This window comes from Rhinatrema bivittatum, chromosome 2 (genome assembly GCF_901001135.1).
Source record: "Rhinatrema bivittatum chromosome 2, aRhiBiv1.1, whole genome shotgun sequence".
Lineage (NCBI taxonomy): Eukaryota > Metazoa > Chordata > Amphibia > Gymnophiona > Rhinatrematidae > Rhinatrema > Rhinatrema bivittatum.
The window spans coordinates 642,464,779-642,483,323 of record NC_042616.1 but is presented as its reverse complement, the minus strand read 5'-3'; the positions used below and the strand labels follow the sequence as shown (position 1 = coordinate 642,483,323).

At 48.4% G+C, this 18,545-nt stretch overlaps 1 protein-coding gene across 6 annotated transcripts in view; it reads right to left on the bottom strand.

The window, feature by feature from the left end:
- The window catches only part of UBXN2B (UBX domain protein 2B), a 112,957-nt gene extending 94,696 nt beyond the window's left edge, over positions 1-18,261 (bottom strand). For 4 of the 6 annotated variants that reach the window (XM_029591333.1, XM_029591336.1, XM_029591338.1 and 1 more), the window contains exon 1: positions 18,097-18,261. In XM_029591333.1, coding sequence (XP_029447193.1) covers positions 18,097-18,225 — 129 coding nt within the window. In that variant the 5' untranslated portion in view covers positions 18,226-18,261. Of the gene's footprint in view, positions 1-13,103; positions 16,157-17,599; positions 17,739-18,096 lie in introns of those variants that run through there. The other 2 variants (XM_029591335.1, XM_029591337.1) reach the window with 2 other exon arrangements.
- Positions 18,262-18,545: the final 284 nt, after the last annotated feature.

Below are 18,545 nucleotides of genomic sequence, written 5' to 3'. Positions count from 1 at the left end.
GATCATCTCCCACAGCACTCAAGGATCCACCAAAACACACTCAACCATAACAGGTTCTTCTTTGGTTCCGCCATAGGGTCTGTGCCAGGAATACCTAGCCTCTTCAGAGTCTGGGAAACCAGAGCTGGTAATTCGTCCTTGTAGAAGCAGCGAAGCATGGTATGGTATGGTTCCATTCCTGGAGGGATTTCTCCTTCTTCCAGGGAGTCAATCTCATCATCTGAGGTATCTGGGTCCCTGTTAGGAAGTTCTTGGTTAGGCAAGGCATGTCTCAAGGCATCTGAGCAGGGCCAGGAGGATCTTGTGCTTCTGGCAGGGGTTGAGCCTAGGGCGCAGCTCGGGCTGATTGCGCTTGAACCAAGGCTTGCAGCTCCTGGAAAAAATTCCAACCAGGAAAAGGTCCCTGGGTCCATGTTAATCCCAGGGGGAGTCGGAGTAGGGGCCCCAGAGGTGCTCTCCTGTGGGGAAGCCATCTCAGAAATGATTAGCTCCGAGGAGCTATTGTCGGTAGTTCCGGAACCATCTCCCGACAGTAAGGGACCAGGCTTTGGTTCCCCCTAGGTTTCTTCACAATGTTGACACAGGCAGGACTCCAATTCAAGCTGCGAGGCTCTTATGTGGCAGGCTGTGCAAAGAGAGTGCCTTCTGGCCTTCTTCGGCGCCAGTGCCATCGTCTCTATGTGTTTGTGCGTGTGCCATTGTAAACGCGGCCGTACGTGTAGTTATGTGCAAGGGGTGCGCTCAGTTGTGCGTGCCAGGAGTGCTCAGTTGTGCGCAGCTATGCACGTGCCTGTATTGGACGCACTCAAGTTAGGCACATCGGCCGCCCGGCCTGCCCCGCGCGTACTGCCGACGAGAAGGAAAGATGGCGCCGACGACCCCCACGCGTAAGATGGTGCCCCCCAAGGGTCTCCATGTGTGTGGACCCTTGCGCCGGATCGGGGCCTAGCCTAAGCAAGGCTGCTCAACCCGATCGGTGCTCCCTTCTAACCTCGCCGGGACGAATTCGGTACAGCAATCCAAGCTTTGCGCGCATGCCATTGTAAATGCAGCTGTGCGTGTAGTTATGCGCACGGGGTGCACTCAGTTGTGCGCGCCAGGAGCACTCAGTTGTGCACACGGGGTGGACGAAAGGAGCCTTCCTTTTTGGGGACAACGAAGTAGGTAGAATATTGGCCGGCTCCTTGTTCCTCCTCCGGTACTGGGACTATGGCACCCAGTTCCAGAAGTCTGCTTAGGGTCTGGTCGACCACAGGCCTCTTCCGACTTCCGCCGGGGAGATTAAGTGAAGGTCCGGTAACGCGTAGCCTTTTTCTATTACCTCTAGGACCCACTGATCCGTCGTTATCTTCACTCATTTCTAGAGAAACAGGGACAGACGGCCACCTAAGTTTAGAGCGGAGGGATGGGCCGGCTGTATTTCATTGGGAGAAGGACTTTGCAGTCGAGTGTTTCGTGGACACTCGACTGCAAAGTCGAGTGTTTCGTGGACACTCGACTGCAAAGTCGAGTGTCCACGAAACATTCCTTTCGTGGACGGCGACCCTTCTGAGAAGGGTCGCCGTCCACGAAAGGAATGAGACCAGGATTGGGATCTGGAAGCCATCCCTCTGGGAAAAGAACCCCGTGCTCTTGTGTTATATCTATGTTGACCTCTGAAGTGAGTGCGAGAGGGAAAGAACACCCGAGACTGTTTCTGACAGTCCTCCGGCAGCTTATGAACTTTATTTTCTCCCAGAGATTTAATAAGCTGCTCTAGGTCCTCACCAAAAAGCAACTGACCCTTGAAGGGGAGAGTGCCTAACTGCGCCTTAGAAAAAGCGTCTGCAGACCAATTTCTCAGCCAGAGAAGACGTCTGGCCGAAACAGCGAAGACCATGGCTCTGGCCTGTTCACGTAGAAGATCATAAAGGGCATCCGCCCCATATGCTATAGCACCCCTAGCCGCTCCACCTGCTCTGCCTCTGCAGGCGGGAGGTCTTGGGTGCTGAGTAATTGCTGAACCCACCTGAGGCTTGCCCGCTGCATGAGACTGCTGCAAATTGTCGCCTGAACTCCGAGGGACAAAACTTCAAAGATACGCTTGAGATAAAATTCCAATTTATGATCCTGAGATAAAATTCCAATTTATGGTCCTGAACATCCTTCAAGGCCGTAGCCCCCACAACTGGAATGGTGGTGTGCTTGGTAACCGCCGAGACAGAAGAATCTACTTTAGGCATTTTAAGCATATTCAAACATTCCTCAGGGAGAAGGTAGAGCTTTAACCATAGCTCTACCCACTCGTAGTCCTGCCTCAGGGGACTCCCATTCCCGCAGGAGCATCAGCTTGTGCATGGGATGGAATGGAAAAGTACATGGAGGAGCCCTAAGTCCCACCAGGACTGGGTCCACGTTAGGAGGCATAGCGGCCGTAACCGTATCCTCAGGGGGCACCTTGATTCCCAGTTCCTGCAATATTAAGGGAATGAGCGGTTCCAGTTCCTCCCTTTGAAATATGCGGAGCACCCGCAGATCGTCCCCCTAAAGGTGGGGGGGGGGGGGGGGGTTGGAAACAGAGGATCCGCATCAGGGACCAACAGCGGTTGAGGGGGATCCGGAGGTAGCTGGACCCCCAGAACCACCCTAACTCTAACTGAGCCCTGCCCTTCCGGTTCCCTAGGAAGTTGCGGAGGAGAAACCCACGGGTTCTTAGGCAGGGGCCTAGAGGGGGATCCTCCTCCTCCTGCAGACTAGCCAGATAAGGTTTGTGCATAAGAAGCACAAACTCTGTGTAAAAACGAGTCTTTGGCTTCCCTGGGGGAGGGGGGCTCAAATCGGGTGCAGAAATCACAGAATCGAGCTCACCTTCTTCCTGCAGCCCCATTTCAGCATCTGAGACTGTTTCCAAAATGGCCACCATTTCTGCGATTTTTTGGGTCGGGAACGGCCTGGCCATGCATCATGCAGCTCGTCCCCGGGTCACCTTAGTCGGGGATGCCGAGGAAGGGCCCTCCCCACCCAGCAGGCACCCGGAGCAAAGGCCTGCGCTGGAAAGCCTCGTGGCAAGCTCCCCACAGGCACTACAAATGCAGGACCGTGGCATCAGCACATAGAAAAAAAAATCACTGTGAGGAGAAGAAAAAAAACAGCTGAGCTGCGCCAGTCAGCAGCAGAGGCAGAGAATGAACCTGCAGGCTGCTGGCGCTGTCCATGGTTCTCAAATAAAAAAAGAAACAGGGCTCAGTTTAAAAATGTTCCTCTTTTTTTTTTTTTTTTAAACACAGAAGTGAATAGGAACTTTAAAATCCTCAACCCTAAGTGGACAGCTTGCCAAGGGGGATTGACTGGACCACCAGTATCACCCCAGAAGGTCACTGGGAATGGGAGCCTAGGCTGAAGATTTCAAGGGGCAAAGCCCCCCTAGGCCCCCAGCAGAGCGAGGAGACAGGACTGTCTCCTAGAAATTTAGCTAGAAAACTTTCAAAGTAAGTCTTTTTTTTTTTTTTTTTTTTTACAGAAAATAGCTAATACTTGCTTGATCCTTTCAGAAATAGAATGAAAAATTCCCTCAGGGTCAAGATAAGGTGAGGGTGTTTCCCTCTAACCTACCCAATTTTCAGAGCAAGCTCTGATTACCAACTTTCTATCCCAGGGAGCTGTTAATTTCGGGGAGGCGATCCACGTTGTGAAGGCGCCTGGAGGAGAGGCAACTTCGCCAGGGGCGGAGGTTTCCCTCAGCCCCCCCGATGTGCGACCGCCGGCTGCCAGAGGAACGTCGACCCCGGACGCCCTGCAGGAGTCGCAGACCGATGAGTTCAAAGACGTGGGACTGCAGGAGGATTCGTCACGGAGTTCAGCGTTACCAGGAAGCAAAGGAGAATCAGCGGGGGTAGAGGATTCAACACCCACTGTTTCAACAGGTTCGGCATCCCCTGAAGTGAACCCCTCAACATCGGGTGAACGACCTGAAGTCCTGGTAAGACCAGCAGTCGTCACCCTGGAGTCCTTGTGGGAACTAACAACGGGTCTTACGACGGCTGTAAGGGAATGTAACTCCAAGTTGGATTTATTTTTCTCACAAATGAACCAAAAAATACAAGTGCAAGAGAACACTTTACTACAGGTCCAGACTTCTGTTGCAAAAGCAGAGTCAGATATTTTACAAATAAAGAATTTCAATATGGCAACCATTAAAGATAGAGCGACCCTGTCTCGGCGATTAGAATTGATACAAAATTGGAATCATCGCCTGAACATAAGACTAATAAATTTTCCAAGAATAATGGGAGAACTGCCAATAGTCACATTTAAAAGATATCTTGCTGAAATACTTCAACTGACTGAGTCACAATTTCCTACGATAAATAAGGTTTATTTTTTGCCTGCAAACGCTCAAAATCGTGTAAATTATTCAGCAGTGCCTCCAATTGACTTTCAAAATCTAACCATATTTTTAGAATCTTCTGCCATAGATGTTAGAAAAGGGGGGGTGTTTAGTGTGCCCTTGGGCCTCAGCCTGACCCCAGATGGATCCAGGGCTGAATCGAGGGTTGACGGCGTGTCCCAGCATGGCAGAACACGGTCTTACCCTCTGCCAGGCCTGCAAGCTCCCAAAGCCAACAACAAATGATGTTGGTAGGGGAACGGTCCTCTGACTGTTCCGAGCCCTTTCGGACCTGCCGCTTGAAACGGCATGGAGCAGCAGGCCGGCCTGAGGATGAGGGCAGATGGAGGCCTTGACACGAAGACATGACACCAAGGTTGATGCGACGGCATCACAGATGAGGGTTACAACGAAGACATGACACCAGGGCTGATGCAACGGCATCAGAGACGAGGAACTTGAAGTCCAGACGAGATGAGAAGCTGGGTAGGAAGACATTGGCACTGTCTCTCAGGGCGCCCTACACAGCCCACCTTCACGGGCGGACCCAATAGGCTGGTCACGGACCACCCTGCCCCACTGCGCACCCTACACAGCCCACGGAGGCTGGTCACGGACCACGCTGAGAACGGGATGAGCGCAGGGAAGAATCCAGTCGAAGTGGGACTCCGACGATGAAGCCAGATGTCGCCCGAAGCACTACAAAGGCTGGCAGGACATGACGGCTCAAGAGCATAGGACACCAGTCCACCTGCAGGCCACTCCAACCCGGGAAAGACGTCGCCCGAGGGAGAAAGACCAACAGGACCAGAAGGCTCAGAAGCGCTGATGACACAGGAGCAAGCCACCAAGGAAGCAGGAAGATCAGGAAACGGAGGATCAAGACGAGACATCAGGCCATCTGGACGAGGACCTCAGGCACGAAGACGTGGCATGAGAAGACATGACATGATGAGAAGACAAAACGAAGAGGCGCTCCATGAAGAAGACCTGACAGAGCTCTGGCAGGCAGGAGCCTCCAGAGTGAAGTAACTCCGATGCAAGGCAAGGCTGACTGAAAGTTGAAGTCCTTTTATAGGGCTGCAGACCGGCGACGCCCTGGGAGGAGTTTGGGTGGCCCACACCTAACTGGCCCTATAACTAGGGAGGAGTGCTGCGGGCCGGCCCCTAGGGAGAAGGGCGTGGCTCAAACTAGGAAGTCCATGCAGACACAAGCAAGCCTCAGGCAGGCCCCAAGAACATTGAGGCCTCCCAGACCCTGGAGCAAATCCTGGATAGTTCGTAGGCGAGACCCCAGCTTCGGAGCGGCCTCCAGGAAGAGGTAAGGAGCCTCCCGTAGCACCGCTACAGGAGGGTTCATAACAATATAGAATGTTCCACTTTGTTAGTATCACTTATCACAGAACAGGACATTACTAGATTAATGTCATGTTACTTTAAAACTTAAATTCCTTATTTCATGGCAGTAAGGTTAGAATGTTTCCTGATATATCGAAGGTCACTCAGGAGAGACGCAAGGGTTTCTTGAGTATGAGATAGGAGGCAATATCTTTAGGGGCCACCTTTATATTATGATACCCCTGCAAGTGCATTATAAAGAAAGAGAGTGATATCTACATATTTTTCTCTCCCGAGCAGCTGAGAGTTTACCTAGATTCTTTTTTACCCCAGGCTGTACCATAGGGACCCAAGGTATTAGGAAAGATAAACAACACTGTTATCAGGTTAAGCCTATTCCTTTTTAATTTCCTTAAGATTCCTCAGTATACTGCCCCCAGGAGTAATTGTACTGAGATTTGGTTAACACATTAGAATTATTCTTTCATTATATTATTTTCGATGTAAAAATTTCTTCTTCTAATCTGGTATAACATGTTTCCTAAAATGCTTTAAAATATCATATGTATTAGAAAAGTGATAAATAAAGAATTAAAAAAAAAAAAAAGCAATCTGATTCCGTCTCCCATTTGCTAGCAGAAGAGCACAATACCCATTGGGCCTGAGTCCATCTGCTACACGCTAGGAAAGAAGCTATTTTAGCCAAAAAAAAATCCTTCAAAAATTGGAAGAAGGATCCATTTGAAGGAAATAGGAAAAAGCATAAGCATTGTGAAGTTAAGTGTAAAACATTCATAAGAAAGGCGAAGAGAGAATTTGAAATGAAGTTGGCCTTAGGGGCAAAAACTCATAATAAAAACTTTTTTAAATATATCCGAAGCAAGAAACCTGAGAGAGAGTCGGTTGGACCGTTAGATGACCAAGGAGTTAAAGGGGCTCTTCAGGAAGATAAGGCCATTGCAGAACGACTAAATTAATTCTTTGCTTTCGTGTTTACTAATGAGAATGTTGGGGAGATACCAGTTCCGGAGATGATTTTCAAGGGTGATGAATCAGATGAACTGAACCAAAACACTGTGAACCTAGAAGTCAATCTAGCCTAGAAGTAAGCTAGATTGACAAACTAAAGAGCAGCAAATCACCTGGACTGGATGGTATGCATCCTAGGATACTGAAGGAACTAAAAAATGAAATTTCTGATCTATTTGTTAAAATTTGTAACCTATCATTAAAATCATCCATTGTACCTGAAGACTGGAGGGTGGCCAATGTAACTCCAATATTTAAAAAGAGCTCCAGGGGCGATCCGGAAAACTATAGACCAGTGAGCCTGACTTCAGTGCCGGGAAAAATAGTGGAAACTAAGTTAATGAAAATTGATTATTTACTCTCTCAGATAATAGAAGGACCAGGGGCACTCTATTAAGTTAGGAAGACAACGGACAGACCAGTAGCTTATCCAGTAGGGATATTTTATTGTACAATTGGTTATAAATAACAAACTCTGGCTGAGTTTCGCCAAAATGGCTAGGTCAGGCGCTACAACACATATAGAAACACTCGATTAGATAGGATACCTATAAAATAATGGAACATTAAAATATAACATAACATAAACAAATAAACACATAATGATATAAATAATACAATACACACACGTATATAGCTCAAATCGAAACGTTCATGCATAAGAGGCATATTAAATAATGATGATGACTTAGTTAAAAAAAGAATAGTAAACAATTTTTTGTGCATATATCTGAAGAAATAATAAAAATGGAAATAAAAATACCAAATAGCATTTACTTATTTCCTTATTTTTTATATTTACTTTACCACAATAAATATGATGTATTTGTACACTCCGTGCCGTAATATACTTGAACCTTAAGAATTTCTGTATACTTAAGTAGGAGTGATCTGCCCACAATTCATATTTGCCATTTAGGGTAAGAAATTAAAACGAATTGTGCTATGATTATTATACATATACAATACTTGTGGTTTTCAATCTTATTTTATGTCTATTAATCTCCATTCTGGGTGTGTTTTAGAAAACCTGGAATGGACACGATGTTTTGAAGAACAGAACACTTTAAATTTGTCTTCATTCATTACAATAGCCATTGGCAGGCTTTCCAAATATTTATAAGCAGAACTTACCAAAGACATATTTGTTATAAGTAGTAGGTATCTAGGATACATCAGTGGTAAATGTACTTCATTGGTGTTTCTTTAAATTAATATTATTACTCATTTTGTGTGACTGACTCAGTCCTCTCTTTTTTCATATTAATCCTGCTAGTCCATTTGTGGTGTTGCCAGCACTAATAATTTTTTTTTTAATTAATATTATGTGTTTTTTTCAGACATTGACAATTTATTATTATATTCCAATACCACCAACAATAAAGATGTTCATACCACACCAGCTTTGTACACAAAGGTATTTTTTATCCTTCTACCTCCTCTCCAGTTTTCATTATTTTTATATTCATTTTTATTATTTCTTCAGATATATGTACAAAAAATTGTTAAAAAATTTTTTTTCTTGATTTATCAAAATGCGGTAAGTACCGCATGCAATAGCAAGAGGGGCGTGGTTTATGCAAATATTCAGTTTATCGCAATTTGCGCTAATTACCTATGCGAAGCGCTAAGTTAGTACAAATTGCAATAACATTATCAAGCTTTGCAATAGGTGCCAGACCTGTTGTATTTCACTGAGAGAGAGAGAGAGAGAGCGAGAGACTGGCCATAATGTCAGCTCCCTAGATAGGTATTTGCATCCCGATGGTAGGCCCACCTAGTACCTCGAGGTGAGGTTTAGGTGGAGTGAGGAAACTCACTCCAAGATGAGATTTGGGCAATGTTCGTTCTCTCGTTTTCTCTCTCTCTCTTTCAGACTTAGGGGGTCATTTTGATAAATGACCCCCTAAGTCATCATTATTATTATACCTCTTAAGTATGAACTTTTTGATTTGAGCTATATACTTATGTGTGTATTGTATTATTTATATCATTGTGTTTATTTATATGTTCTTATGTTATTATTTATATGCTTTTACTTATGTTATATATTAATGTTCCATTATTTATGGGTATTTAATCAAATTGTTTCTATATGTGTTGTAGCCCCTGATGCAGCCATTTTGGCGAAACTTGGCCAGAGTTTGGCATTTTTAACCAATTGTACAATAAAGTATCCCTATCTAAGGCTGCTGATCAATCCATTGTCTTCCTGCCTTCTGGCTATAATAGACCGGCTTCCAGTTTGTTTCCTGGGTCCACTCCATGACGTTAGCAAGTAGCTCATTTGAAACAAATCTGAGAAAATTCTTTTCCACTCAGCGCATAGTTAAGCTCTGGAATTCATTGCCTGAGGATGTGGTTACAGCAGTTATTGTAGCTAGGTTTAAAAAAGGTTTGGATAGGTTCCTAGAGGAAAAATCTATAAACTGCTACTACAGTAATTAATAAGCAATAGTAGCTTGTGATGTATCTAATGGTACTTGCCAGATACTTGTGACTTGGATTGGCCACTGGTGGAAACAGGATACTGGGCTTGCTGGACCCTTGTTCTGACCCAATATGGCATATCTTATGTTCACATGTAAAGTCATGTTTTATGTTTGTTTTTTGGTTAGGTTCCGTAAAATTTGAATGTGTTTTGGCTAGGGCCTATGGCAACAGACTTTGGTTAGCTTTTGATTAATACAGCCAAAATAATCCAAAAAAGAATTGGATTACAATAATCCTGCTGATTTTATCAGCTATGAACTATTAATAGCGAGAAAACTAAATGAATGAATGAATGAATGAATGAAACAATAAATAAACTAAGCTATATTCTGTGCAACAAATTTCCAACCCCAATGTTAGAACCCGTTAGAATTTGCACAACACACGTGTGAGGGCGCAGACAGGCACGTGCATAGAGCCCCACCCGATGAGGGCACGTGATGTCGCTCGGTGCCTAGTAGGGAATCGGGTTGCATGGGCCGTTCTTTCCTTAACTCTGGCACGCCGTAGCTCACGGACGACCGCCCCTCCCACCCTTGACCACGCGACAACAGAGTAGGTAAGCCAAGATAACTTTTATTAAGTGGAAGAAACGGCCACAGCCAGCATTTAACATTATAACCTTATTACTTTATATTGCAGCAGCTTAAACAATTGGCATTAGCTAAATGCCACGCCCTCACCGGTACCTTGCTTGTTCTTCCCACCCCAATGCTTTTTTGGAGACGGCAGCCCTCCATCCTTCCGCTCTTTGAAGGTGGTAAACCATTGGCACCCCGCTCCGTGAATGCCAATCCCGCCTTCCGCTCCATGAAGGGGAACACCCGCCACTGGCATCCCGCTCCGTGAACGCCTCCGTGGCTACTGCCGCTCCGTGCAGTATTCTGCCGCCTCCTCCCACCCCTGGCCTTGCGGGCCGCGATTATTGCTTATGCCAGGCCTTCATTGGGCCACCCCCAGACCGGCCATTATCTCGGTCTCCGCCATGCTGGCCTTGCGGGCCGCGGTTATTGCTTATGCCAGGCCTTCATTGGGCCACCCCCAGACCGGCCATTATCTCGGTCTCCGCCATGCTTAGTTATATCCATGCCCCCGCTTTCCCCCTATGCAAAGTCCTTGGTGCTGTGCTCCTCCCCTTCCCCCTCCCCCAACACCAAAAACTTCCCCTCTATGCAGCGATACATCCCCTTATGCTCCGGTGAGGGCACCCGCTGTTCCTTTTGTTATGGCTGTGACAACTTATCCCCCCAATCCCAGTATCCCCTTGCGCTATGGGGTGGTGGGAGGGTTGCTCTCGCTTCCAGGCTGCAAATGTGCTCCCCCCACCCCGCCCTACCTCTAAGTACCCGAGCTCAGAGACGCCGCCTTCCTTGTCTCATTGGCTCATGCCCAGGTTTGAACTGGCCCCTAATCCCATTGTCCGCCCCTCTCCGCACCTAGGCTGTGCCCCCCTCCCCCCTCCCTCTTGCCTGCCACACGTCTGCCCAGTTATACGGCCCATGCCTCGAGAGGCGGGCCTCCTTAACTCTGGCACGCCGTAGCTCACGGACGACCGCCCCTCCCACCCTTGACCACGCGACAACAGAGTAGGTAAGCCAAGATAACTTTTATTAAGTGGAAGAAACGGCCACAGCCAGCATTTAACATTATAACCTTATTACTTTATATTGCAGCAGCTTAAACAATTGGCATTAGCTAAATGCCACGCCCTCACCGGTACCTTGCTTGTTCTTCCCACCCCAATGCTTTTTTGGAGACGGCAGCCCTCCATCCTTCCGCTCCGTGAAGGTGGTATACCATTGGCACCCCGCTCCGTGAATGCCAATCCCGCCTTCCGCTCCGTGAAGGGGAACACCCGCCACTGGCATCCCGCTCCGTGAACGCCTCCGTGGCTACTGCCGCTCCGTGCAGTATTCTGCCGCCTCCTCCCACCCCTGGCCTTGCGGGCCGCGATTATTGCTTATTCCAGGCCTTCATTGGGCCACCCCCAGACCGGCCATTATCTCGGTCTCCGCCATGCTTAGTTATATCCATGCCCCCGCTTTCCCCCTATGCAAAGTCCTTGGTGCTGTGCTCCTCCCCTTCCCCCTCCCCCAACACCAAAAACTTCCCCTCTATGCAGCGATACATCCCCTTATGCTCCGGTGAGGGCACCCGCCAAAGTAGGAAACAGTAAAACCTTATTTGTTTTCTACCCCCACTAATTAATTAAAGCTGCTGTGGCCGTTTGCAGGGCAAGGATGAAGATATCTACCCCAACGTCTGATAAGTGAACCCCATCCGGCCTATACATGCCTGAACATGAGAGCGAAATATCATCATGCTTGATGACATACCCCCTTATAGCTCTCAACCACGTCCCCACTTCTTTATTTAATTTGCTCCTGCTTTTTTCGATGGATTTGTGCGACCTCGCGTCCCTCCATACCAATCGGGGAATAATGTGGGACCATACCAATACCACGGCTGGCCATAAAGCCTTAATTGCAGTCAAGTCCTTCTTGATCGTGATTATTAAGTCAATGTTTTTTGACTGCGACCAAATCGTTACCGCCCAAATGACAGATGATATCAGGCTGTGGTAGTTGCCTGGCGTATTGGAGGATGCAAGTCATTAGTTGGACCCACCTCATCCCTCGTTTGCCGAGCCAGAATAAGCTGGCCTTGCTATGCGGTATGCCCATCTGCTCGCTGGAGGTGTTTCTCTTGGTTCTAATGTGCGCCCAATAAATGTACGAATGCCCCATGATCCATATCACTTTCGCGCTCCCCGCTGGCGAGTCTATGATAGACAAAATAAAACGGTTATGTGTAACAGGACGGTAAATATATGCTTTTTATGTTTCCCAGTGAGACTGTTCATTGGGCTGTCTGGTTATTGGGTCGTATGTATGTTTTGAATTTACCGGATTTCCACCGCCCTAGCGCCTTAATTTGATCTTCGCTTAAACCGCTGCTGGCGAAGGATGCTGCGCCTATTCGGAATGAATGTGTGTGATAAGCTCCCGCGTCTTCCCCTATCTTTTCCAAGCCTTTGCGTAGCATACTGATAAACTGGTAACGCGATAGCGCGTTGCCATCTTTGTGTTTTAGAAAGGGCCCTCCCCCCAGCGGGCGTACTTTGAGGTATTCTGTTGTAGCCCTTACGGGGCATATCACCCCCGTATGAGCAGGGTATAATGTAATCCAGCGACCTACTGCCCGTTGATCAGTTTTTGCTCGCCTGAGAAAGATCTGTACTGTCTCATTAAACAGCCTTATGTTTTCTATCAGGAGACCCCCATCCGATGCCCTGGTGGTCACCTTTGCCCTCGGGATAAGCTCGCTGTTTCTAAATGCACCAAAGAACATTAGTGAAAAAGCCACGGTCCATAGCTTTACCTCATAATTGTCCCAAACTAGGCTGGGGAGCTCCTTTACCAGTGCTTGTAGCAGCATTGGTGTGATAGGCTTTCTGGCGTCCCTTCTAACTGGTTCTTGTCTCCGCCAACCCTTTAATATCTTTTTTATGAGAAAGGAGTTGCTAATTGAGCCTATCCCCCATAGTTTGGAGACGAAAACAATAGCAGCTACATGTTGCCCTGCCTGTGCTCTTGATACTCCCGAGTTCTTGAGGTAGAGCAAGAACTCTGTTACATTTCTCTCTGTCATTACATTTCTCTCTGTCATTGTCCCTTGAACTTGCGTGTTATTTGATTGGCAAAATTTTTGGAACAGGCTCCATCCGCGTGCATATGCTCTCCCCGTACTCTGCCAGAGCCGATCTCAATATGGAGGCGATTCCGGGCACCCTAATTCCCAAATCCGCGGAGGGACGTAAGGGTGATGCTCTGCTTCCGGGGCCAGGAATCTGAAACGAGACCACTGACAACGAGACAATGCATCAGCGATGCCGTTAGCTTCCCCCGGAACGTACTTAGCCTTAAAGACCAGGTTAATGCGCAGGCAGAGCAGTACTAAATCCCGCAATAGCCTAATGACCCTAGGGGAGTGAGCGGTGAGAGAATTTTTCGCCTGTACAACCGCCATGTTGTCTGACCAAAAAACCACTCTTCTGTTGTGGAAACATGCTTTCCACATGTGTATTGTTGCAACAATGGGGAACAATTCGAGAAAAGTGATGTCTCTGAGTAAACCCATGGCTTCCCACTGTACTAGCCATCGTTCCGCGCACCATTTCCCAGCCAGATAGGCCCCAAATCCAGCGCTCCCCGCTGCAGCTCCCTATTGGTCATGATCGGGTCCCTCCAAACTGTCCGCCCATTATATTCCCCTAGGAATGTCTTCCATACTATGAGGTCCTCCCTGAGCTCCTTGGTGATTCTAATGAAATGATGGCTCCTGCGAATACCTGCTGTGGCTTGGGACAATCTTCTCATGAAGGGGCGACCCATGGGCATGATCTTGCAAGCGAAATTGAGGTGACCAATGAGTGACTGCATTTGTTTTAGCGTGATTGTTCGGTAGTAGATATGTTGGCCCGTAACGCTGCTATTTTTGCGGGCGGTAGGCGTGTGACCATTTGCAGAGTATCAATTTCGATACCGAGAAATGACAATTTTTTTTATTTTTTATTTTTTTTTGACGGTCCTTCTGATTTGTGCTTAGCTAGCGGAATGCCTAATTCGTCAGTTTTCCGGGTGAATGCTTCGAGGGCTTGCGCACAGGCCTGTGTGTCCCTATGGCCGGTAAACAGAAAATCATCCAAATAGTGTATGATTTTCCCTTTCCCGATGTCCTGCTCTACAGCCCATTGCACAAATGTGCTAAACCTCTCAAAGTAGGCGCAAGATATAGAGCAGCCCATCGGGAGGCATTTATCGAAGTAATATTTACCTCGGAATTGAAACCCCAACAGATGGAAGCAGCTTGGATGTATTGGAAGCAAGCGGAAGGCTGATTCAATGTCGGCTTTTGCCAACCATGCCCCTTGCCCCCAATGCCTCACCATGTCTAATGCCTGGTCAAATGAGGCGTAGGCGACCGAGCATGCTTCGGGGTCCAAGTAATCATTCACTGACCCACCCTCTGGGAAGGATAAATGGTGAATCATTCGGAATTCCCCTGGCTCTTTTTTGTGAACCACCCCCAGAGGGGAAATCCTAAAATGAGGTTGAGGTTTGTCCTTGAATGGGCCTTCCAACCTACCCATGTCGCTTTCTTTTTTGATCTTTAGTGCAATGACCTCTTCATTATTCCTCGCAGATAAGAGATTCTTAGCCTCTGTGGCGGTTTCTGGCCCCATGAAAGGTATATGAAAACCTTGGGAAAACCCTTCGTATAGCCATCTGGCCTCCTTGGGCTGATAACCCTTTAAACAGACCTGCAAGCTATGTATCTTAATGGGGGTAGGTGCTCTAATGAATTTATTGTTGCTCTGTGTGGGGGATGGTTCCTCCCCTTGAGCATTTTGTTTGGGGGTGGCCTGCACCGCATCCCATGCAGGCGTGTCTGAATTTGCAGGCAGCAGCGAATCTGCAAAAACCAGAGTTGAACAGCCTACAGATGGGAGTCCCCCCACCCCTAAATCTAGTGGCTTGCCCCCACCTTTGCCCTTGACGAAAGGGCTGACCTTGCCGAAATGGAAATCTTCCCGTAAAAGTATGTTGGCGAGGAGTTAACCATGTACTCGGCTGGTATGCATTGCCAGCGAAGCCAGGGACAACCTCCTGCACCATACTCCAACCAAGCCGTACCGCCATACGTGCGATAAGCACCACAAATGACGTCCTGGTAAGCAATTAAGGAGCAACATTTTTCAGGAAATTTTTGACCTATGATGGATGACAGAATTCTGAATCCTGCTGACCAATTAGCTAGCGTCTTAGCGATGCAGAGTTTCTCCCTAGCTGACAGTTTGCACGCTTCGTGGCATTTGGGATCGGAACCCTCCCCTTCTTTCCTGAGCAGCTCGAATATATCTACATATTCGCTGCGCCATATTTTCTCTTTTAACGCCTCTGACACATGCGCGATTAGTGAGCCCACTGTACATGTGTATTGTGCAGCGTTATTGCCATTCGTGGCTGAGCTACCAGTGGTATTGTGCCCATTGGTCCCCAGCTGACCCACCGTTGTTCCAACCGCTGTAGCTGTGGTTGGTGTTCCAACAGCTGTAGCTGGGGCTGGGGTTGGTGTCACAAGTAAAATATCCCCCATGGGTCGTCCTGACTGCCCTGTTTCCTGTGTTGGGCTAGTGTTAGCATTACCCTGCCCATGCCAGTTATCGAAAATAGCTTTCATAGCAGCGAAATTGTCAGTAGGAGCGCTTTGTGGCCCCAGCCACACTTCGCTGCCATTCCTTGGTGGTGGGTAACTGGGCTGTGTTGGGGGTACCTGCACATTACCCTGGCCCCGGTTTAAATCAGGGTACTCACAGTTCTGTCCTTCTTGCGGTTGCCCGTGTTGTCCATGAGCTGTCTGTTGACGTGCTGGTGGCTGGGTGTTGCCAGCTGAACTGTTGGAGCTGCCCGCTGCACCGTGCTGTGGACCGATGGGCACTGAGCCAGGGGATGGGCTAGTGGTATGCGTTAAGGCATCCAGCATTGCCTTCACCCTGTCCGTGCCATGGATAGCAGCCGCTGACCAGGTTTGGTCCATGAGCTGACACAGCTGTCGTTCGGTAACATTGCCGAAGCTCTCTCGTGGCGGTGCTGCAGGGGTCGGTGCTGCAGGGTTATGCCCCGTGGAGGGGGCTGCTCCGGCACATAGCAGCCCAAATGGCTGATGCTACGCGGTTGTCGTGTGCTTGCGGATTTCCTCTTCTTATTCCTCTGTGTCTTGGTCTTACGTTTTTCGACTTCTGGCGTTGCCGCAAAGTTTTCCTGCAATTTGCTTGGCTTCCGACGTGCTCGCTTGGCTAGAGCCTGAGCCTGGTCCGGCATAAGTGCGGACGGGGCAAAAGCCATAGCAAACTGAGTGGTAGCCATGCTGTGTAGACATATTAAATGGTTAGATCTCGCACAGTTTTGGGGGGGGGGGGGGGCATATGAATAGGTAGCCAAACGTGGGTGTGCGCACACCTGCTAAGGGGGGGGGGGGAGGGGTGCAAGGAGCCGGGGGGGGGGGCTGGGGCTGGGCGCACGTTTGGGCCCGGCAAGTTTGGGGGGGCTGGACGGGAACAGGATGGGGGTGGGGGCAGCTGAGGAAGGTGGAGGGGGGGGGGCGAGGGGCGGCCGGACTCTGGGGGGAGGCGGGAGTGCCGGCGCATGGGGGGGGGGGCCTGGGGAGTAAAAGGAAAGTAATAAAAAAAAGAAAGAAAATCCTGAAAGTCCATGTGCTGACCTCCAAAATGGCCGCTGCCATGTGCTAAACTCCCAAAATGGCCGCTGCCATGTGCTAAACTCCCAAAATGGCCGCTGCCATGTGCTGACCTCTGCTGGCAAGCCCTTCCCATGAGAACCACAATACCATGCTAAGATGTAAGCCAACCTTTCATTAATATTTTAATTTACTTTGTATAGAGCTGCATAGCGCAGCCTAAATCATATCTATCAAGCTGAGGGTCCTGTACCCCTTATAATTCAGTATAAACGTGCACATGGGACAGCTGTCCCTTTAAATGGTAACCGAATGCTAAATATCACCTTTAGGATTAATATAAAAACCATCCTGTTAACCTGGCTGAGCACTCAAATGCCATACCGCTGTCCCACAGACATATCATCAGAATTCCCAACTACGGAATGCTGGCTACTTTTTAATTGTCAGATTACTTAGGTATAACAAAGCACATCCACAGGATGTTGAGGTAGCATGGTAGACATGAAGCCTGCCCACTTCCTAGCAATTTAGAGAGCGAGGGGTAAAGCAATACATAGAAAACATCGATTTTAAAGTAAAGTAAGCCTACAAGATCAGTACTCTAACCACTGAGCTACCAAGCCTGCTACTGCCAGCCATGTGCTCTAACCACCTATGCATTCACCATGTGTAGACCCCTTCAATGGCGTTTCTAAGGGCTACAAGTGAAAGATAACCAGCCCTGCACTCGCTGCCCTTTCAATAAATACAGCAACATGCAGAGCAAGCATTGTGCTGAAAGCCAGCCATGAATTCATAAAATATATATATATAATAACAGGTAAAGTGTGGCCATGAGCCCATGGCATTTCACTAAATATATATTAGTTAAAATATATATAACCAGCCATGTGCTAAGGCATTTCCTTAAATAAAATAACATTCCAGGCAGAAGCAGCCATGCATTCAAAGCCTTTTCATTAAATAAAGTACTGGTAATGCAGAGCCAGTTCAATGCAAAAGGGGGGGGGGGGGGGGGGGGTGAGCATACCTTCCAGACCTTAGCAACACAAAATTACCATTAATATTCTCAACATTTTGCCTATAAGCCACAAAATCTATGTACTTTACCCAATGATGTAATCAAAGAAATCGTTCCTGCTCCTTTAGCTGATCTGCTCCTCTTACAGCACAGCCGTGCTGGAGGCAAAGTGAAAGTAAAAGCAAAACTGTTGTAGCACAGCCCTGCTGAGGTCAGCCTGTTGCTCTCGCTTCCAGGCTGCAAATGTGCTCCCCCCACCCCGCACTACCTCTAAGTACCTGAGCTCAGAGACGCCGCCTTCCTTGTCTCATTGGCTCATGCCCAGGTTTGAACTGGCCCCTAATCCCATTGTCCGCCCCTCTCCGCACCTAGGCTGTGCCCCCCTCCCCCCTCCCTCTTGCCTGCCGCACGTCTGCCCAGTTATACGGCCCATGCCTCGAGAGGCGGGCCTCCTTTATTTTTTTTCTCTTCTGCGTGGCCGGAATCAACCCCTGTACAGGTCCGCGGTTTTCTAATTTATTTCATGCCCAGTCCTCCTCTTGCCCTTGGTAGCGAGTCAGCGCCGCCCACACTCTCTCTCTCTCACCTGTAAATCCCGCACCGCCGGGCGCTGCGTGGGTTCGACCCCTGCTTCGCCGTCCTGTTGGCTGCCAGAAAGCTCCGAGCTCTCCTCCGCCCACTCCTGCCCCGTCTTAGACTCCCTGCTGTGCGCCATCTTGCGCCAGAGGAGAGGGACCGCGAACGCCGAGGACTTCCGGTGGCCGGGTGTCGGTTACCATAGCAACAGGAGGCAGCGATGCCGGAGTGGGCGGGCGCGCGACCGCTTTGTTGTTTTGTGAATGGCATTACGTTCTTCTTTTGGGGGCGTTATAATCTTTGTTTCACATCCTGTCTGATTTTAGTGAGTTTAATGTTTTCAGCCTCTCCGTATCCGGAGCACCTTTCAGCGCCGGATCGAATGATTTTTGTTGTTATTGTTCAAACAATAAAATGAAAATGAGCCATTAGACTTAATATAGCTGAGCTCTTGTCTCA